Source organism: Lytechinus variegatus, chromosome 3, assembly GCF_018143015.1.
Source record: "Lytechinus variegatus isolate NC3 chromosome 3, Lvar_3.0, whole genome shotgun sequence".
Lineage (NCBI taxonomy): Eukaryota > Metazoa > Echinodermata > Echinoidea > Temnopleuroida > Toxopneustidae > Lytechinus > Lytechinus variegatus.
In genome coordinates this window covers 27,268,244-27,291,815 of record NC_054742.1, presented here as the reverse complement: position 1 = coordinate 27,291,815, position 23,572 = coordinate 27,268,244, and the positions used below count along the sequence as shown (strand labels likewise).

General features: G+C 35.9%; 1 protein-coding gene across 1 annotated transcript; it reads left to right on the top strand.

The window, feature by feature from the left end:
• The first annotated feature begins 13,586 nt into the window (after nucleotides 1-13,586).
• On the top strand, nucleotides 13,587-19,584 carry LOC121410660 (microfibril-associated glycoprotein 4-like). Its single transcript, XM_041602892.1, has 5 exons — nucleotides 13,587-14,005; nucleotides 15,033-15,162; nucleotides 15,871-16,025; nucleotides 16,891-17,099; nucleotides 18,046-19,584. The coding sequence occupies exons 1-5, from the start codon at nucleotides 13,637-13,639 to the stop codon at nucleotides 18,332-18,334; spliced, it is 1,152 nt and encodes a 383-aa protein (XP_041458826.1). The 5' UTR covers nucleotides 13,587-13,636; the 3' UTR covers nucleotides 18,335-19,584.
• The last annotated feature ends 3,988 nt before the right edge of the window (nucleotides 19,585-23,572 follow it).

Below are 23,572 nucleotides of genomic sequence, written 5' to 3'. Positions count from 1 at the left end.
GATTTGAGAAAAGTAGACTGCCTTAGGCAAATCGTGTTAATGCTGAATTGAGAAGTGCTTTAACATAATTTGAGGGCGCTGAGTCCAAATTTGCTGTTTGCCAACCTTGATTTTGATGTTAAAATCCTCAAATTGGCAAAAACAAAATGGCCGCCATTATACACTCATTTTTACTCTATTCTGACCCTCAAAACTTGTAACAAAATTGTTTGTCAACGGTTTTTGGTACTATTTGATCTCAAAAATAACATACTAAAAATCCACCAAAATCCGTATCCGGGAAAGTGCTTATTTTCAAGATGGCGTCTAAGATGGCCGCCATTAACTGAAAATTAAAATAACCGGCACTTTAACTACCCCAGACACCTTTTCCGGTGCATACATGTATTCAATGGTGGAAGGTGAAAAGGGAAAGAGTGAACATAAGCACTCCAGGGTACCTGAAAATCCAGGATTGTGTAAAAATGGCTGCCATGGCCTAAAAATTCACAATTCATCTTTTACGTATTTTAGTGTATTTTATTTGGGTTGTATTCATTAGTGATTTCAAGGGTCAAGAAGTAAGCCGGGACAAGTTACAAGGACAGTCAACAGTCCACTATGTCCAAAAATCCAAGATGGCTTTCAAAACTGGAGTCTAAAATAGCTGTTTTTATCTTTAAAAACCCCAAACCCGACATATAGTTTAATACCTGCCTTGGGCACATGATGTTGGTGTCTAACCCATGGTTTAATGGGTCAAGAAATACGTTGGGACAAGTAAAAAGACAGTCTATGGTCCTCCATGTCCAAAAATCCAGGATGGTTTGCAAAAATGGAGTATAAAATGTCTGTCGTTAATTACAAACCGACACAGTTTGTTTAATAACCGCTTGGAGAATATGATTTTTAGTATAATGCATGGTTTAAAAGGTCAAGTATTAGATTGGGATAAGTTACAAGGATAGTTAGTGGTTCCATTATGTCCAAAAATCCATAATGGCTTCCAAAAATGGAGTCTATATAGGCCGTTCTCACCGAAAAACTGACATAGTTTGTTTAGTATCAGCCCGGGGTATATGATTTTGGTGTTTAACCCATGGTTTAAAGGGTCAAGTAATAAATAAGGACTAGTTACAAGGACAGTCAGAGATCCAGCATGTCCAAGAATCCAAAAAGGCTTCCAAAATTGGGAGTCTAAAATGGCTATTGTTACCTAAAAACTGTCATAGTTTGTTTAATATCCGCCTGGGGTTTATGATTATGTTGTCAAACTCCTGGTTTAAATGGTCAAGTAATACATTAGGATAAGTTACAAGGGCAATCAATGGTTCTTTATGTCTAAAAATCCAAGATGGCTTCCAATAAAGGAGACTAAAATGGCTGCTGATACTCAAAAATTGACATAATCTATTTAAAATCCATTTGGGAAATATGATGTTTTTTTGTCTACACTATGGTTTTAAGGGTTGAATAATACTTTTGGATTAGTTACAATGGTATGAAGCGGTCCATTTTTCCTATTATTTAAAGTTGGCTTTCAAAGTGAGTCTTAAAAGACTTCCATCAGCTAAACATAGTCATAATTAGGTGAACAAAATCTACACTACATGTATTGTGGTTTGAAGGCTGAAATAATAAATCGGAACAAATAAAAAAGATGGTCAGTTTCCTTTTCGTCGTAAAAAGTCCAAAGCGACTTCTAAAACTGCGTGAAAATGACTGCTGTCCCCTCATCATGAAGCCATAGGATAGTCCTGAGCACAAAAATGACGTGTCTTGAAATACTTATCAGTGAATTATGGAAATTTTTAGGTGAAAGTGTACCTTATTTTTTAAAGTTTGTTTTTGGATGTTTACTTATTGGTGCACCACCACCTAATTATTCACTAATTCTTGTAAAGCATATTTTCATGAGTCTTAGAAACAGAGACACCAAAATAGTGGCACTAGATGGGATATGAAGTATTGTCATTTTTGTAATAATGGTGGCCAATTTGAATGTAATTTTTGGAGCGTTCTTCAATTTTTTGACAAAATGGACAACAGTGGTTCCCTGTAATCTGTCTTCATCTATATCATATGACCCTTGAAATAATGAGAAAGGCCCAAAAATGTTCTAACATTGTAGGTAGATAGTATATGAACTTTGCAGCCAGATTTTTAAGAAATAGCACCTCTTTTTTAAGCCATCATTATTTTTTTTTTTGGGGGGGGGGCAAACCTTGAAATTTTTCCAATGTAATTTTCCCTTTGGAATCATGATTTTTTATATGTTTTATTTTATTCTCTGTAGACCCCAAAGTTATTTCTACCAGGTGGATATTATATGAATTTGGACCATTTCAAAGTTACAACGTCCATTATAGACGCCATTTTGGAAGGTAATCTTGGATTCTCTGACACACTCACTGACTATCTTGTAAACATGTCCTGATTCATTATTTGCCTTGAAAGCTTTTTGATGATTTTGATTTTGAGGATTTACTTCATTTTGAGTTGATGATACAACGACTGCCGTTGTGGACGCTATGTTGGATTTCCAGGTAACCTTGACAACGTTTTGTAACTATAACCTGTGCCAATAGACTTTGTTTAATCCTAACATGCCTAAATTTCATGAAATAAACATCTAAACCCTAAAAGTTATGAAATTTCAAAAACTTAACCTAGGTTAAGATTTGTTGACTTCGCCGCCGCCGTCGGAAAAGCAACGTCCTTGTCTTGCTTCTGCTATGCAGGCGAGGAAAAAATGGCGGACACGTTAAAGATATCCAATGTGAATATGCCAGCATCGCCCCCAAATTATCAAACATTTTGCCATATTATTTATCAAATCAGCAGCTGTGAATCATGGCAGCCATCTTGGAATTAAAGATGGCTAACGAATCAATCGGACACATTATGTTTGCAACCCTGGGTATCAAAAATAACGCATAGATCCCATTTTTTTAAATATCACCCATAAAAATCGTTAAATATGAGAAAGTTCATTAAAAATGCCGCCATTTTGTTTTTTGCCGATTTGAGGATGAAAACGTCGGAATCAAGTTTGGCAAACAGCATTTTTGGGTTCAGCACCCCTGAATTACCTTAAAACAATTGATAAATCAGCATTAACACAAAATGCCTAAAGCACTTTTTCTGAGCACATTTTTTAAAATCTGGACCTGACTATATAGCGATTCTATCTTTGTCAAATACTGCTTCAGAGTTTCCATAACACATAATCGCTTGTCGTAAGGGTTATTCAGTAAGCAAGTGGTCGCCCCTCTGTTGCCTGGTCAATTTGCTTCAGCAATTCTGTTATCACAAAGTTTGCCCTATCTTTCTGCAAATCTAGCATGTCTATTCTCGAAAGATGGAGTGTTTGGATTCGCTGTGCTGATATCAGGATTATAAGCAAAGGAGTGAATATAGTCTTAAGACCCTCCCAACATCCCAGATGTCTGTATAATGAGGCTTGGGTGGCTTCAGTTTGAAGATTATGTTCTTAAACCTTGATTTGATCATCCTTTATTGATTTACCATCTTGCAGCAGAGTGTAGCTTCCAACAGCACATATTGCTGTATTAATTCCACTATATGCCACACCTCTTTGCATTAGGTCTGTCAATAGGAAGTCTAAAACCTCACCGATTAATGTCTGCAGCGGATCAGTCGATCTCCTATGACAAAACTGAATCCATCGCCTCATGTAGGACATGTGTATTGCTTCCTTGTAGACTGTCGCCATGAAGCCAATATAACTGATCGAGCTCCTTCTGGAATGCCTCTTGCCTTGAGTCTATCACCCTGGTGATGTATTTTCCCAGTTTCCTTTTGCTCACTCTGCGGCAGGACAATTGGTGTATCAATTCACAATTGTAATAATGTAGGGAATCATGATTGGGAGGCCCACTTTGGGACAATCAAAATCCATTCTGCTTTGTCTGCCACAATTTTCTGAAGACATTTATTGATTATACAGAAATGCATATAAATCTAGAACTTTCTAGACCAAAGGAAGGCATCAATGGCCAGTGCTCCTGGATGTGGTTGCCTTGTCATGTACATGTAGACTTTTTGGAGTTGAATTGAGAGTCAATTTTATCTGTACCGGATCTCAAAGTTTTCGTTAACTTTGGAATCACAAAATTATCTTGTCCCTGAACCTCGCTGGCCATGCTATGCTAGCACAAAATATCACATCACTACCAGCCGTGCTTGATTTCTGAGCCTAATCTTTATTACCTACGGAGTTAGAGGCCAGTACCACCGTGCGAATGGACTTGGCTGAAAACACCTCTCTGTTAGTCGCCTTATCAAATTTTAACTGATACATTGACTGCTTGTGGTCAGCCGATGCATGTATGTAGGCTCACTAATTTGAGTATGCATACCTCGTATCTCACAGAATCCAGTAATTAGAAGTTACAAGATAAAATGAAACATATTACCCCACTTATACTCATGATCATGCATTATAATCATCAAGTTGCAACCTGTTGTCATGACATTACAATGATTTTATCATACTGTCATGACTTGGGTGACTGCCAAGGTGTCAAATTTTGTCAGGAGTTAGTCCATGCAAAATGGTTGACAGATTACTGAGATTAAATGAAAAAGATCCTCCACATTTTCTTAAATTGATGCCTCAAATAACCCATTAACTTTGCACTCATAAATGTTGGGTTTTTTTTAACCTTTTTTCCCTACCATGTATGAACAAGCCTGAAAGTACTAGGCAAGTAGGTATGATTATAACATACGATGTTGTGTGATCATGCACATGCATAATGGGCAAGTTCAGTACAGTTATTTTTTCTGGGACAAAAAGCTCCTAAGCCAGACAACTGAATAAAGAAAGAAGATAAAAAATCAAACCAGAATCAAATGTGTACCTAGCCTTTGTGACTCTTAAAATTGCTACTTTTAATTACTAGTTTGATATACATGTACAGCCTTTATTCTGCGAATCTTTAAAAATAAATATATTGGTGAATATTTATTCATATTTATTAGGAATATTCTTTTCTTAAAATTGCCTATTTTGCATATTTCTTATTAGGCATGTTAACCATTATACTTATATGTACATTATTTAATGTTTGGTTGTATTTGATAGGAAAGCAAATGACTTTAGAAAATCTGGCAAGACCAAAGCCTAAAGTTAAATGAAATAGAGTGGGGTCTGCTTAATTTTTTTGTAGTGAAGGTTTTCATTGGATGTATGCCTGCGCATCGATTTTCCTATACAATGACATCGTTCTGACCTACTTGTACAATAGCATGTTTACATAATTATTGTGATTATCAGTATCTTTATGTATACAAGTAAAAATTTGGACATAGTCCTCAACCAATCAGAATTTATTTATCATGATAAAATCATACATTTTAATGCAAGATGTGCAGGTGAAACTTCCTTCCCTGTGGTTGCTGAAAAACTATGGAATCACAAACCTGCTGCAGTAAAGACTGCCTCTTATGTTGACCAGATTCAGAGGTGTTGAATTATTGTTTCAGTGGCCCAAACGTGGAGTAGTGTGTGTGCAGGCGCTTTGTAACAGAAACGAAAAGGCGCTATATTATGACTATTGGATGGGACTGGATTAGATTGGATATGGTATCTTGTCGTCTTGGCAATATAACTGCATTAAATAGTTCACACAATCACAGACCACGTCCCAGTAGCAACGCTTGTTTGCTTTTGCTTTGCTAGCTCTAGCAAGGTGCAGTTGGACCTCCTGTCTGGCAGAGAGCTCATGACTAAGCATAAACTTTGCAAAGCTAGAGCATATACAGTACTACAGAATGTCCAGCTAGGCCAGTCACAATTATTTAAGGCCTATGTACTAGTACACAGGGAAAATTTATTTATTTTTGAGTGAAAAAATGCAGATTTCCAACATCTCCCTGATTCTTACATTGATTTCTTTCATTGAATTGTAAGAAAGATCTCCCTTCCTTAGTAACTTCACTTTTTATGTTGGCAGCTCTGCACATGCTTTAATTCTTATATCCTGGTTTATGCCTGGTTTAACATTTGTCATAATTTAATACAGTATATTCCGTCTTGTACAAAAAGAAATAGTTGTTTTGTCACACAAAAATGTTCTACTCATGTGTACTCTACATTCCTAATGAATTTTATGTGATGCATTACCCATGATTGTATGGAAAAAAAGTTGAAATTAAATGCCTTATTTCATTATGAAAAAGGGATTTTATATTATTATTATTATCTAAAACCAAGTACATCAAAAACATCAAAAAGATGGTCTTCATCAGAGCTGAGGTTGTCAAATATCTTGCATACTAAATAAGAATAAAGAAGTATTTTTTTTTTACTTTACCTTTTATCATTTATTGTGCCAAGAATAGATATTTCAATCAATATTTGCACAAAGTAGAACTCTCAGATGAGATCTGAACAGTAATCTTATTTTGCTTCATTTTTTAAAGGATCTTCTGTGCTTTGTTTCTTTTACAAATGCAATTGAAATACAGTATAGTCATTTCATTTTATTAAAGAAACAGGAAATGTGACTTTGAGTGCATTACAATCTCTCCATATGTTAACTCATGTATAGCTGTCAAAATCGCACTAATAAGTCACTGTATGAAGTACTGTAGTAAGACCAATATATGTACCCCTTCCCCTGCAAAATTGTGGAGGTTACTTTGGATTCAGCAGTGTTGTGCCATCACTGCCACATCATAAACTTGTATGCGCTCTGTAGGTCACATTTCTCAACAGACTCCTCCAAATTAGGTATGGGGTTGTCTCTTGCTCAGTGCAGTAGACAGAGGAACGAGAAACAGTTACTACTTAACTGATTCCCACTCTATTGCCATTTTCTACTGTGTGTGAAAGTTTTCACTGATACGGTCTCTTTTATTTATAAAAACAGTAGTCCAGTCATGTGTGTGTTTAATTATATGCCTATATTCTGAACTCCGATCTAAAGTCATACTTAAACTATGCATAGCCAAACATGGCAGGAATTCTATCATCATACTAGTATTTGACATTCAATTAATTAAAATTGTCTTAAAAGGAAGAATAGGAAAGAAATAGGATAGTTTTCCTCGCCATCAAAACATGCGAAGGATCGTAATGAAAGCAAGAAGTATTACAGCGTAATCAGAGTCTTGACACGTATCTTTCCCAAAATTTTAGCCCATAGTAAGACCATGGTTCAAGTTAAATTGGGGTTCAAAATATGGGCCATAGTATCTTGGTATGGCCATGATCAATCTAATATAGTTAGAAGAGAATGTCTAATTCTTCTAAAACATAGGACTAAATGAGTTTCATTTATAAACTATATTAAGATATCCTTCATAAGATTTATAATTGTGTAATAGTATCAGATGATACATTATATTCGTCCATGAGAATCACCTTGATGATGTCTAATTAGATTTCTTGATAGTTCATTGTAGTATGGTATGCATTTGTTCACATGCTAAAATAGCTCTGTCCTATTCTGCTGAAAAGATGTATGTATATTGGTATTATCAATGTATTCAAAGTTTTATTAATAAAGTAATTATTTGTAGAAGCATATATCCTATGTGTATGCATATGTTTTCAGAGGAATAGACCATAATATCATTACATATCTTCTACTGCCACTAATGCAACAACTGCTGCTCCAGCTGCTGCTGCTACTGACTGCTACTACTACTACTGCTGCTGCTACTATTACTACTTTTACTTCTATCACTATTACTACTACTACTACTACTACTATTACTACTTTTACAACTATCCCTACTAATTTGAAAACTTACTGTAAAAAAAAGCGATGCAAAAGATCAGATACTTCAAAAGTGTTTGCATATTTGACTTCTTTAAAATTTTAGATCTGAGATAATATGTATGTCATGATCGCTTCATTTGTAAATTCGTTCTAATGAATAAAAATACCCATTGTCCATCCTATATCTAACTTGGACTGTTGCAGAAAGAAATTTAGATATTTACGACATCTCTGTCGTTTGGAGTCCCCCCCCCCCCTTTCATTAAATTTGACCTACAATTTCTGAACATTATATAAACGCAATGGTTTGATTATCTTTAGTATATTATACAGCTGTATAATGAAAAGCTTGGTAAATGAGCAACTTAATAGTGATTCATATATTATACGCAGAGGCGGCACCAGAAAATTTTGATTGGGGGGTTGGCAAGTTTAAGACGACCTAAACGGAATCGTAGATTTCTCTGGGGATAGTATGGAATCACACAGCCCGTCTATTTCCTTTTTATAATCTCCGTCCTTTCCCTTTTTCCTTTTCTTTTTTTTTACTACTTGGAATATCGGCGGTCGTGCATGGCACTGTCCCCCTCTATACGCAGTCATGCTAGCATCTTCAAAACAATATTAAATTTGTCCAGATGGGTAGGCCTACTTTGTAGAATTCCTTCTTTAGTTTCTTGTCAAAAATAGAGATAAATAACCTTTTCACCATCTTGATGAAAAACTATTCAGTTTGTATATAATTAATTTCAAGTACTCCTCTGATGGGGATCATCTCAATTTTGAGAAGATCGTTTTTACAATCGATGGCAAATTGGAGCAAGACGGTGGCAGGTTCGTGCGTTGTTCAATATAAGGCTATTTGTTTTGTGTGTTCTTTAATCTTGTTATAGTTAAAACAGGTTTGTATCTTGCCCCTGGTATCAAAACATTGCAGGAGGTATTTTAACGCGATAACATGATAAACATTGAAGGGTGATCCGATTAGTATGGGATCAAGAGGTCACTTGAATTAAGAAAACTTGATTAAACCTAGATAATATGAAAAAAAACACAGTTTCCACTCAGATCAACTTTGGCTCCATCTTGTTAAATACAAGACTTCAAGCAGCAATAAAGCAAAACATCCTAGACGCTCGTTTAATCATGTATATCGGTGTAATACTACGAGAGTTGGCAATATATAATTGTTTAGACAATGATCTGTGGCGTATAAGAAGTAGCATGGGGCGGAGTAGGAGTCAGGGTAAAGGGCAAAATTGAAAAGAGGAAAGTGAAAGATAAGAATAGACAAAATGAAAATTTAATGTGACAGAACTACCATGAAATTTGAAGGGGCGCTATTCAGTGTTGGTTCCGTCTTCTTGGAGAATTGGTAGCAATTTTACAAGCTTGTAATTTAAGGACAAGCCCACCCCAACAAGTTCATTTATTTAAAAAGAGAAAAATCCAACGAGCACAACACTGCAAATTTCATCAAAATCGGATGTAAAATAAGAAAGTTATGACATTTTTAAGTTTCGCTTAATTTCACATAATAGTTATATGCACATCCAGAGGAGTGTTTCATGAAAGGACTTGTCGGACGTTTTATCCGACAAGTCCTGTTTTATCTGACAGTTACCATAGTAATAGTGCTTCCCAGCCAATCGAAATCAAGGAAAGATGTCAGATCTGACAACTTGTCAGACCAAAATGTTGATGAAACGCTCCCCTGGTCGGTATGCAAATGAGGGAACTCATGACATCAGTCACGCACTTTTTCTTTTCTATCTTATTATTTGAAATATGAAATATTCTAATTTTCTCCTCATTGTCCTGTGAAATACAGTTTTATTTCTCACTGAACATGTGGAGTTACCATTGCTTAACATATGGTTCGGTCAAGTTGGTCCTTATTGTCAAATCTATAAAAATTGAAATATTGTATAATTCAAACAATAAAAAAAGAAATAGTGAGTGAGGGACATCATCGATTATGCATGTGGATAAATTGTGCATATAACTATTTTGTGAAAAAAGTAAGCGAAATTTCAAAATGTCATAACATTCTTAATTTACATCCGACTTTGGTGAAATTTTCAGCATTATGCTTGTTTGATTTTTCTATTGATTCAAATCAACATTTTTCTGTGGTGGACTTGACCTTCAGGGATTCGGACCTGTGATGGTTCTATGATGTGTGTTTACGTCATTGTACTTAACAAATAACTTAACTTATAAACTTCAGAGATCATTCACAGACTATTCAAAGTACATACTATTATTATTGAAATAAAGTGAATTTGTGATAGTAATGATAGACCATGGAGCTGTGTTTTATAGCTCCATGGATAGACTATGGGTATAAAACTATACCAGGGGCCTATTGCATAAACTTTAGTCAAGAAAAAAAATTGGCAAATAGGCAAAAACTGTGGCAAACAAACTTGCGCCATTGGCATTTAACACACTAAAAAACTCTGGCAGTAAAAATTCCAGGGTTGTTCTTTTATGCAACAGGTCCCTGACAAAGTTAGGATTCTTACCGCACCATCCATCCTAGAAATTAATACTTTAACAAACAATTCTTCTATTGTAGTGTAATTTCTGTGTGCTTCCGATAAACTTTGCATATATTGAAAGGTGTAAATCAATACCAATACCACTTCATTTCAACATATTGGAGAACCCTCCTCAGACACAACTCGGTAAACTTTATTTCTTTCTGCATTTTCGTTATCTTTGTTGTGCTTTTTTTTATTTGTATGTTTACACGTAACAGGGCCCTTTGGGAGAACTGTATAAACACGACTTAATAATAATAATAATAGTAATAATGATGATAATAATTGGACTTGCTGGGATCATCTTTATAATTATGAAAATTTGCATTTTTTCTGGTCTTGACGCACCTTTGAAAATGCAATTTTGCACATTTTACACCAAAAAGTTACCGTGACGCAGTTGCACATGTGAAATAACGTCCCAGTGTGGTATTGATAAAGGATTTAAATCATGTGAATTAAACTTTCTCTAATTTTAGAATGTATAGATGATAAGGAGTTTCGTATTGCACCGTAGAACAAGGCTATGTGAAGGACAGGTAAACATTCATAGCAAGAGTTGAATCAACGCATTCTCAAACACCTTTACCATGCTCTTATTCTCCCACACATTGTTCGCTTGTTTGGAGTAAGTGTAAAAAGAAAGATGTGCTCAAATTACAGAGGACGCAAAACAGATATGCTAGATTAGTCCTAAATGCAGACTATCGTACCACAAAGGATACCCTTTAAACAATCTTCAATGGCAAAGTATTGAAACTCGAATCAACTACCACTAGGCCTACTCTATTTTCGTATTCAAAGTACTCAATAACCTAGCCCCACAATATTTAGAATATTTTGCCTGTAAACGACCACTCTTTTATGTTACTCGTCATTCCACCCTAAATCCTTTATCTATTCCGAAACCTAGGACAGAATTTAAAAAGCGATCTTTTTCTTACATCGCCCCCAAATAATAATCTACCGACTTATATACGCACGGCAACTTCACTCCAAATGTTTAATAAATCAAATCAGGCCACTCTCTTTATTGTTTTAACGCATTCACTGGTCCTATTTATGATGTCTTTTGTCATGAGGTTAATTTATTTTGTTTTGTTTTGATGTTATCGTGACGTTTTTCTTTTTGTTTTAATGTATTTGTGATACTTTTGTGTATTTTTTGTTTGTTTTATTTTACCCATTTTTATTTCTCCTTGTATGCTGTCTGCTTTATGCCATTTTATATCAATAATTTTCATTGTCTTTTAAATTGTCAGTTTTATAACTTATTTGTTAATTAATCAATTTATTTATCATCAATTCGGCAATTACAATATACAATGAATTTCAACAAAATATAAATATTATGCAGAGCTGTAGATGGGTACATGTAGCTTACAGGCGCGGATCCAGGAGGGGGCCGAGCCGGCCCCGGTCCCCCCCCCCCTATTTTTTGACAACCTGCAGAAAAAAGTGTACTCTTTAACTTCATAGAAACTATGAAAAAACAGAAAGAAAAGTAAGAAAGAGGTATGATATACCCATGATGTGTAATTAACAGCCTCGCAACGGCCGGCCCGACCCCAAAGGAAACCAAAAAAAAAGGTGAGGGGAAGAATTGGAAAGTAGGCTTTATATACAAATTTTCGCTCGCGCTTCGCGCTTCCATTGCCTGTGTAATGAATCCCATTTAAGAGGATTAAATGGCACTTATAACAGTTCTGAAATCGATTTGCACACAATATTTTAACTCGCACATCAAGCTTTCATTATTTTTTTTTATTTACACAAATATATATCAAAAATTTCAACTCGCGCTGCGCGCTCGCATTGTTTGATTTGTGAGTTACCTATTCTCTTTGGAAATTCTTACCAAAATTTGTCGAAATGCTCCTTTATCATGTCAGTATATAAGAAAATTAAGCTTGTGCTTCGCGCTCGCATTATTGTTTGAGACACACAGCTTGTTCTATATTTAAATAAAAACGCGCTTATAGACTGTCCAGTTTTCATATCGGAATATGAGAATATTGAGCTCGCGCTTCTCACTCTCATTATTTAATTGGTAATACTTGTATCCTCTTCATTAATCACTAAAAAACAGTCCCAATTGAGTACCTTTTCACGTTACTATAATAGAATTTCAGTTCGCGCTCGCATTGTTTAGTTGGATACTTATCTCTTTTTTTTTCATGATTATACAATCTCCTCAGAATCTTCAGGTCTAAGGACATAAAATATCAAAGAATTTGAGCTCGCGCTTCGCGCTTGCATATACCTTATCTTGTTTATAACAATGAAAACTTCAGTCTTTAGGTAGGACTACCCCCCGAAAAAAAAAAATCAGATTACAGCGGCCAAGCGAGAAAAAAGTTGATGAAAATATTTTTCGGCCCCCCCCCCCCCTATTGGCGAAAGCTGGATCCGCCCCTGGCTTAGCTGCTTATGGGAAAGGCTAACTTGATAACCGTGACCCGAGGGTCTCCCTCCCCGACCAAGCTACATGTACCCAGAATTGGTCTGTAATAATAATAATTGATAGAACATTAAAAGGAAGATAAATACACAGATAAACAACTAATAAATTTAAAGCAGCAAAAATATAGATAGACATGATTGATAATGTGGGTTGTGTAAATTGGTAGTATATTTGAGAGGACATGAAACAGTGTGTAATAGATGATTTTATCTCAATAATCGAAATTCACAATTAAATCATAAATCTTGAAATGAGAGTGTATATATTTAAAGGAAATAATTGATTGACATAATTAATTTTACTTAGTTTAATTTTAGTCACATGTTTCTGAACTAATTTCCTTTATTTCTATGATTTTCTTCGTCTTTTAAACTATCTTTTGATTTTAATCTAGGTTTGTAATAGTTTTGTTTTGATTCATTTAATGTGATAGCATTGATATGTCATGTAATTTTCATTGTGTACTGTATTTTACTTTATATTAATTGTATTTCATTTATTTTGTAAATCTTTCTATGTCTACAGGGCTCTTTTGTAAAACAGGCCTTTGGGCTCTGAAAGGACTACCCTGTTTTTAACTAACGCTGAATAATAAATAAATAAATGTCCTGAGGATCTGAAGCCCGTTTCAGAAAGAGTCTCGGTTTAGAACGCAATTAACAAAATCGAGTATAAGTCCACAACATGCACCTATATGTTGTGAATCAAGTTGCGATTGATTTCTGTAGTAGCTTTTGAGGTCCCTCCCCGCCGAGAAAAATCAATATCCAATTCAATAATAACAAAAGTGATTATTGATCTTCTAAAGGGGATGTGAATTTTCCACCTTAATCAATATATGTAACTCGACTGTAAGTACCCATACACCAACTATTCTTAAACAGTGTTCCAAGATGGCAGGCAACATGAAAGCTTTTCATCTTAGATGGGCGTCGTGCACCTTCATCGCCTTGTCTGTCGTAACAAGGATAGTTCATGGCTCGACCTGTACTTCATCGTACGGTTACATGGAAAGTGATACCGGCTCGGATCGAGACAAGATGCTTGTTGATCATCTAGTAAGAAACATCACCGGTGTCCGTTCTCCAGGCGAATGTCTGACGATATGCCTACGACAAGGTACCGAGTGTCAGTCCATCAACTTTGCATTGGGTCTTCAACTGTGTCACGTCAACGACGCCACCAAATCCAGTTACGCGAGTGATTTTGTATCCAGTGATGGTTTCAATTATTACGAGCCCTCGTCATCCTCACACTGGCTGGTAGGCATCGAGAATATTTCATTTTCCCGAAGTTTTGAAAAAAAAACATTTATGAGATTGACTGTTTGATCGATATGATTAATCAGTTTGACAGCTCACTTGAAATAGAAGGTCGTCAATGATTTACCTTACCTCAGACGTTAGTAAACCAGCTTATTGCTGCTAGTATACAGCTTCATGTGATACCAAACACTAAATCTAAGCCAGAAACTGTCCTAGTTTTGTTGGGGTTTTCCGTCCTTGACGTTCAAGTGGTTTGCAATGATTTTCGTTCCTATATCGCCTTACCCACTTCTAGTTTATGAAGTTTCTTCATTTTTAAAATTATGTCAAATCTCTCATTAGGATTTCGTGACTGTTTTACTTCATAATAACATCCCCTTATCTCAGTGTATATGAAGACCAACAACAACAACGACCAAAAAACCCATAAAGTACCGACTTCGATAAAGTTTTTCATTGATCTTCATTTTCAAAAATAGAAATATCAAGTTGAGATGACCATTTTTTCAAGAATGAAACGCTAAGTGATATTAATGCTATAATTGTCATTTTTTGTATGTCAAAAAGTCAGACCGCGATGTAGTCATACCGCGATGTTTTGAGGAAAATTATGTTTATTTTCGTTCAGAGTTATAGAGCACTGGGGTTGTAAAATGACTTGTTTGATGCTTTATCCGACATTTACTACAGTAACAGTTAAAATCCTGCACTTATCAGGCAATCAAAATCTCAGCTAGGACGTTGAAACGTCGGTTTCTGTTACGGTAACTCCCGTAGGAATTCGACAGCGGCTTTTTGTTAACCAATGCAAGCTCGTATTATTATTTTACGTCTAAGTTGACATAGAGAGCAGGAATTACTCTCGGATCAAAGTGGAGACAATTGCAGAACGGGGATTCGAACTCACAGCCTTACGATCATGAGGCAGTGTGGTCTGATACACGGGTCTGACAACTTTTCAGATGACAAATGCCAATTATTGTATTTATACAGTAGTTTCATATCCGCTATATTTCATTTGTAGGATACTCAAGTATACTGCAGTGATGTTGATGATACCTGTCACAATGGAGCAATCTGTACGGAGTATTGTCATCCTCCATGGTTCAGATGTGATTGTCCTTCTGACTTCATGGGAGAACACTGTACACTTTGTGAGTTCAGACTTTACTTTTCCATTCGTATGTGAGAGTGTTTGGTGGAACTTATCATGGCGTTGTGAGTTTGCCACGCCTATCATATGCAGATCCAGTTGCCAATTCATTTAAGTTCAGCTCATTTCATCATACAATACAAACTGTCCGAAATAACGTTTCATTATCGGAGAAGATGTATTTAAAATAATTAATTGCATTCTTTGGAGTGTCATATAGTTGTCAGAAACATTAAAGAGGGAAGATGAAATGATTATAGTATCCCGTAGAAGTGTGGACTAAAATTCTTGTTTAGTCTGTATGGCCTATAAACATGAGATTTATTTTATGAGAATGTCACCCTTAAGTTTTTAGATGTTCTTCTCCATTTCCAACAATAATTTCGCTCAATGTAATCAGAAGATAATTGAAATATATTTTTTAACCTGAATTATCCAAGAAAACGACTTAATTTTACACCTACGGGCAAAAGTTGTGATTTTTTTCCGAACATTGTTGTTCCCTTGCCTGTTCCAGATCATACATGTATAGCGATCACTGAAGTGTAACCCACCCCCCTCTCTCTCTCTCTCTCTTTCTCTATAGTTCTTTGTGATGATTACTTTACCTATTTTCCCCAGTATAGTTGTCTCAATACGCTGGGTGATACGCCATCTTGAAGTCATCTTACCTCAGTTAAATCCAAGTTTTATTTACTATACATTTCAGCGGTACATTATGATGGCATCCCGGCTACATGCAAGGATTATTATAATGCTGGCCATAGCACTAGTGGAGTGTTACAGATCAACCCAGGTGGATCAGGAGCCTTCGATGTTTACTGTGATATGGACAATGATGGAGGTGGTTGGACTATATTCCAGGTATGTCATCTAGCTTATAGCCTTAATGTGGAAAGAAAAGCAGACACATACATGACAAGGGACAGGGGGAAAAGCAAATATGCACGTTTTAATAATAGTCACCCATTCTTTCCATTTTCCAAAAATGTTCCTTTTTCTATCGGTGTCTTAGTTCTTCGTTGGACAATTTTTGTCACACAATCAAAGTGGATGGTATCATGATGGTAGCAATGAGAGGCGCGATAGCTCAGTCGGTAGAGCGGGGGTTTCGGATTCCGGTGACTCGGGTGATTCATTCCCACCAGTGCGCTAGTGCCCTTTGTTAAGGCATTAATCCTCATCCTGGGCCCCGTTTCTTATAGGACTTGCTACTGTTATAATTTTGTCATAATGGCAACTGCCATGGCAACAGGGCTCAACAGCCAATCAAAATAAAGGTTTCCATGGTAGTTGCTATAATGGCAAAGTTACAACAGTTGCATGTCTTTTATGAAACGGGCCCCAGGCCCCACGGAGAGAACCTTAAACCGTCGTTCCTCTGGCTGCTAACTATCTTAGTAATCGGGTAAAAAAAAATCATCATTTATATAGAACCATAAGAGATTTCACTTGTCCGATTTATTAATTTCTTTCTGATACCAGGTACCATATACAATGAACACTTGAAAATCATACCCATTTAACCCAACTACCTTAATGGATTGGTATATACCATTGAAATTATTAATTTTCGCCTTAATTTTTTTTAACCCAATTCTATGGGCGCAAAACAGTTATTCTCATAATTTGACCCTGTACGTGTACTTAAAGCTGGCTAGCATGTTTCAATGCATGAAGTAACTCTTTCCCCCATCGAATCTCATTTTGCTGTGTTATAATTTATTAGAAACGATTAGACGGTTCTGTAGACTTCTACCGGACGTGGTCTGACTATGTGAATGGTTTTGGTTCTGTCAGCGGGGAGTACTGGCTGGGACTAGAGAAGATTTACCGAATTGCTTCGAGTACGGTAAGCCTCCGGATAGACCTACAAGACTGGAACAACAACTGGTATTACGCGAGATACTACTTTTACAGCCATGCCAGCAATGACCAGTAAGTATCCTAAAGTTGATTTTTAAGCAATGGAAAATGGAAGTACCCACCCAAAAATACTCCTTCAATAGTTTTATTACTTCGTTATCTCTCGTCTTAATTCCTTTTTATTTTTTCCAACTTTTCTACATGGACTGCGAATGAAGAAGTCCATTATAAGTATATATACTTTATGTGTCTGCCTGATGTATGCAATTGTTATATAACCGCCCCCACACTACTAAGATCCTTCAATGAAATAACACTAAAAAACAGCGAAAATTGGAAAAGTCTTTCAGCAGCCAATCAAATTTGCACCGAAAACCTATGAAAGACCACAACCTAGAAAAAAAATCCTTCCATTAAGATTCCTGTATGGCCTTTGAGACAAAATGCTCACTGTAAGATTTGACAAACTACATCTCTGGAACATCAATCAAGATTTCTGAAAAACCAACATGTATCAAGATTCCCGAAAGAGACCCCGAAAGAACTCTGAAAAACTGCATGACCATGATCCAAGAGAGAACTCCGAAGACCTACCGATATTTATTGTCTTGCTAAAAGAATATACAGCAATCTTTAAATTGTCTTTTGACGGTCCTCAAGAGGTCTTTGATACAGTAAAATCATTTGGCGATCTACATGCATGTCATCTTCAGTCTGTGTTCTGCGAAATAAAGAAAGACTGGCAAATGATCTGTAACAGAGGTCATGAGACTGTTGATATACAATTGAGCCACCACTTATCATGAAAGATTACTGAAAGACCGTATACCTAAACTCTTTTGAACCGTTTCAAAGAATTTTAAAAATCATGGATCACGGTCGCTGGAAGCGTTAAACTATATTGTTGTAATTTCAATGAAATTAATGAAAGAAAAAAACATGGTCTTTCATCAGTCATCAGCAGTTTTCTTTAGATTTGCATCATAGATTTACACACATCTTTGTCTACTTTAAACAGTTACAGAGGCTATTTCTGGGGTTACTATGGAAATGCCGGTGATTCTTTAGGCTACCACAATGGGTATCAGTTCTCTACCTACGATGCCGACCATGATGCGTGGGGAAGTAATTGTGCTGCCACCTACCACGGCGCCTATTGGTACGGGGCATGTCATCATAGTAATCTTAACGCTTACTACGTGAATGGAGGTTCTGCATCTAACTCTGCTGCTACTTCTGCTGCCTGGTACCATCTTCATGGGCATAACTATGGTCTGATGCGGATCGAAATGAAGGTTCGAAGCTAAGATGGAGTGGACCATGTCAAACTCTCTGCCTAGCACCAAGAAATAATCGGACCAGTATGTGCTCTCGTATAACAAAACATAATCTATACATATATGTATATTCCTTTCCCTCAAGTGCATTGTTGCGCTTATTAAATCACGGAGGTCTCCATGATTAGATATGATTGGTGCAAGTGGGATCGGCAGTAGTTATGAAAAGGGAGTAGTCTCTCTACATAACGAATTACCCCAAAATACTTTGTTCACTTGACTTGGACCATGGATCTATTAGAGATGAACATTAATCGGTTAAGTTCATGCATGAATTCACCGACATGTGACTATCATTGTCCTCTGAATAACATTATCTTCTCATTTAGCTACTTTGTTCCTATACCAGGTCCGCCGTCAAATAGTCATATGAGTTAATGTTGTCATAAGCGAATTTTCCATAACATTTATCTTGCTTGCTCTGTAAAAATATTGACTCCCAACTCCATGGTATTATGAATTGCCAAATTGATAGAAATAAAATTGATAATGATAACAATGATTTATTTCTTTATGTTTTCTTTGATACAAGGATGGTCTCTTCAGTACACAAAACTGTTTTTCGAGAGATGGTGATAATAATGACCGTAACGATAATGATGAAAGTGTATGTATTGATAATAATAACAAAAATAACAATACATGAGATTTGTTCAGCGCACATTCAATCTTGATATAGATGCCCAAGGCGCTTCAGAGCAGAACAACTACATAAGCTTTATACATGTCAGTCAAGGTCTATTAAAAAGCACTCTTTAACGGGTATGTTTTCATATGGCAATAATGATAAAATTGATAATAACAATAACAATATTGACAACAATGATAGTTATGACGATACTACTGCTGCAACTACAACTACTACCATGACTACTTAATACTAATTCTAGTGATGATGATAATAATATTCACAACCATAATGATAACAAACAACAATTGTAATGAATGATAATGATTTCAATAATAATAACAAATTAAATTATGATAATAATAAAATTGATAATGAATACTTGTATGTTTTGAAAAACCTGCATAACTGTAATTTCTGTATCATATTTCTGTATAAATAATTATAGATATAGTTATTATTCAAAATTCTGTTCAGATATGAACTTAATATAATTTATATAAAGCATGATTACAGACAAATACACGGAAATGTATTCCTTGATTAATGTGTTTTGTAGTTTAATAAAATTCAAGACGATTATTTAACTGTGCATGCAGTGTTTGGGGTCATTTTTATTTTCATAAGCGTTTCGGTGCTAAAGAAATCAAAAGTTGTGGATTGACTGTAGAATATAATATGATGGTAACATTGATACAGGGCGGAGTCACAGGAGACGCGAGTCGATAGTCCCTTTGTTGGCATTTGCTATAGTGGCCAGGCCCCCCCCCCAAAAAAAAAAGGGTGGGAAACATGTAAGAAAGAAAGTATCCAAAAATAGGTATAATTTGAGTCTTGTAACTCTATGTTACTCTTGATATCAAATTGGAAATAGTGTAGTCACCTTTATACTGCTTTGCCCCATGTATCAACATATCCTGGCAGCAACCATGTGTTGATGGCATTGTAGTGGGGGAGGAGAAGAAAATATTTTAAGAAGATAAACATGTGAAAAAAAGCGATGGAAGAAGAGTACTTAAATGAAGATTTGTGTCGTGCATGTTATCCCTGTTATTCAACCGACAAAACAATGTCATTACTTAATTTTATCCCCTGTATCAAGATGTCGAACTCAATTTATTTTGAAGACTGTGATAATAGTATAGGCCTACTGTTATTTCGAATTCCCTTCATTCTTTATTGCGAAGATCAGTGGCATATGATAATACTTTGGATAATGAATATTCCGAAAACGACAATTGTCACAATCTAGTTTATGGATTATAATATAGTGGCATGACAGATACAGGATGGGCTGCAAGGGCACAAACCCCCTGTAAACACTAATCAAAAAGTGGCACGAATATTAATGATATACAATTAATGCACATTTATGAGTGTGTTATGGTTATGACGATGCAGCACACTCGAGGGTATTTACAATTATGCGAAAGCAAGAGGCGCTTGCGCCGAGTGCTTTTGCATAATATTGTGAATGCCCGAGAGTTGCTCGCATCGTCACTAACATCACGAATCTTAAAATGTGCATTAATTGTTTTATAAAACGGGTCGGCAAAATGATTTTTTCATGGAAATCTTGTTCAAATCCCTCCAACTTGTGTACGATCGCACAGACGAAGAGATCACAAGACTGTCAATTATGACATCACAGGCGTATATACTATGCGCGCCTAAGTAAACGCATCAAAATCCTAGCCAGCCTCTTTTACTGAACGCGTATCAGTTTTTACGCGCTACTGGAACTAATGCTGCACAAAAATTGCACAGTGCTGCACCAAAAATGCACAGTGCTGCACGAAAAATGCACGATTGGAAAGTTGCGCATAATTAAAGCATGAACACGTGACTTGAATACGCACTCACCATTAGCTACATCCTTGAACCCGTTTTATAATAATTATTATTTATCATAATAACGATGATATATGACAGGGTCCAAACTGTATGCCATGATTTTATTGAATAGTAAAAACATGGAAAATGATATAAAAAGCAACTAATTTGCTGAAGCAATGTCGTATCTTAAGGAGGGGTCTAGAAATTCTCACATGCAAAAAATAAAAGTCAAAGGTCATACTTTCTGGAAGCACTTTCCCAGACAAACAAAATTGACCAAAAAAAGAAAAGAATGCATATATAATATTATGCAGAATATTGTGTGCTGCAGCAGGCAAAGAAATTTATTATCAAATGTTTCAAATATATTCCATTAACTTGCAATCATGCGTGATTGCACAAATTATTGTATCATTTATTTATTACATACCCCAGGTGTTTCATAGAATCGCTTATTTTAAGAATTAGAGATAATGCCTCAGCTGGATCAAAGGTATTGCTTTGATACAGTACACGTATGGGGGAAAGTATGCAAATGTGTGAAGTTATACATGTACAGCATGTACCTTTGATCCAGCTGAGGCATGGCGGCTTGTCATTGTTCAAAACCCACCTTCACCCGACAAATGAAATCATAACTGGTATTATGTCGACATTCTGTCTATCTGATGGTCAATCGGATCGGGGTCGCCCTGGCCACTAACCGTCTCTGCGATATAGTGGTTAAGGCACCGGCGTTCAAAGCTGGGGGCCGGGTTCGATTCCCGGCAGAGACATTTTTTCGGCATAAATCTATATATATATATGATAGAAGTACTTTGATTTTAGCCTGAAAAGAGAACTATTAAATAGAAGTACTTTGATTTTAGCCTGAAAAGAGAACTATTAATAATCTAAATTATAATAACAAGGTTCTGATACAATGTATTCGTGAAATGTCGATATGAAGATTTAAATTCTTGCCTTGGCATGAATAAAACGCAATGACGGGAGATGGAAGGGAAAAAGGAAGAATACCAAGACTTAGATCTTCCAACATTATATGAAACTTAAAACCATTTAGTACTTAGATTGATTTACTTTTAATCAAAGATGATGATGCTCATGATGATGACCAGATTTTGTAAATCGCCTTTTACCTGTAGAAAAACGTTCAAAGGCTCCGGCTCCCCTAAATGTCACATATTACTCAAAGGGGGTTGCTGGAAAAATGGGTCTTTATATTAGTTCAGAGTCAAAGAAATAAAGAAGAAGTAATCCTCATCAAAGTCAGTTCGAATAAACAAACACAAATCTAAAAGTAAAACATTTTGAAAAATTCATCGAAATCGGATGTATAATAAGAAAATTATGACATTTTAAACTTATACCTATTGTTGGGTTAGACTGACCTTTACCTGTCAAGTCCATCAAAGAAGGCTACAAGTGATTTTATTGAACAATAAAAATAATAATATTAATATGCAACACATAATTTTTAAGTGCTACATTCCATTAGCCCGGCTTTAGCACGTTTACTGTTATTGGGTGCTCGAGCATTCAAGGAATCCCTTCCTACCGGTTACCCACCTACTACACGTTGGTGAAGAGTGACAAGTGTAGATAAACGCCTTGTCAAATGATGAGAGTGCTGCTTGTGTGATTCAAAGTCTGGTGACTTATCTAGTAAGCCATTTTACACCTCTGTACTTCGGAAACATTTACGTTTTGTCTTTTCTCATATCATTTTCTTCCCGTCAACTTACAGTTAAGTACCCTGTAGCCATTATTATTCTGGTTCAATGAATAATGCAGTTTTCCAGGAGCTTGCATAATCATTTGTTTAATTCATGAAAACCACCCATTTCTCTCGTTACCCTGTTGTCGGTTTGGTTGACCGTTCGGATTGGTCCAGGGAACTTGTTTGGGGGCCTGATCTTCAAGAACGGTTGGGGGACAAAGATGCCACGTGTTAATTGACCTTTACTGCGAAATGGGTCACTCCTAGCCTGTGAGTATCGTTTTTGTTTTTCATGAAAAACCGAATTGTTTCGCATCTCGTGATGCTCTTAAGCCGAGTTGAATCTATATATACTTCAGACTTATCGATAACAACATTTTGAAAGGCATTTGCAAAGTCGAAGTTTACCGGTAAACATCGAAAATAAAAAGAGATAACGCAGGTTAATTCGAATGATAATATACAGTCTTAACTTGTTGAAGAGAATGTTACATGCATCCAAATAATGATACAGTCATATTTACGAACCCGATTGTAATGACTGATTATCTATAGGAAATTTAACGTAAAAAACGTTAGTTTCTCTGTTGTGAGTGACTAAAGGTCACCGTACACCTTACGACGGGTCTGCGACCCGATCTTGGAACAAAACGGAGTAGACTTTGATGCTAATATTGAGACATGGAATATCTTACTGTGTAATGTTCTGAATTATCGTACGAATACCTGTTTACAAATCTGTAACTATGCTATCATCCTTAATAGAATAAAAGCGAATTCAATATCTTGTCGTAATGACATCGCAATCAAACGATTGGCAATTATTTGAAACCAATTTGACCTTTACTCCAAAATGAAGGCTTGTAATCATCCAAAAGTCGTTATACTGGTATGCTTACAGTTAATTTGAACTTCAAGTAAAAAGAGGCTTTTCATTCACATTTTCAGAAATGAGCAAAATGCGATTTTTTTTCTTCCAAATCGGATCGTGTACCAGTCGTAAGGTGTGCGGTGGCCTTAAAAG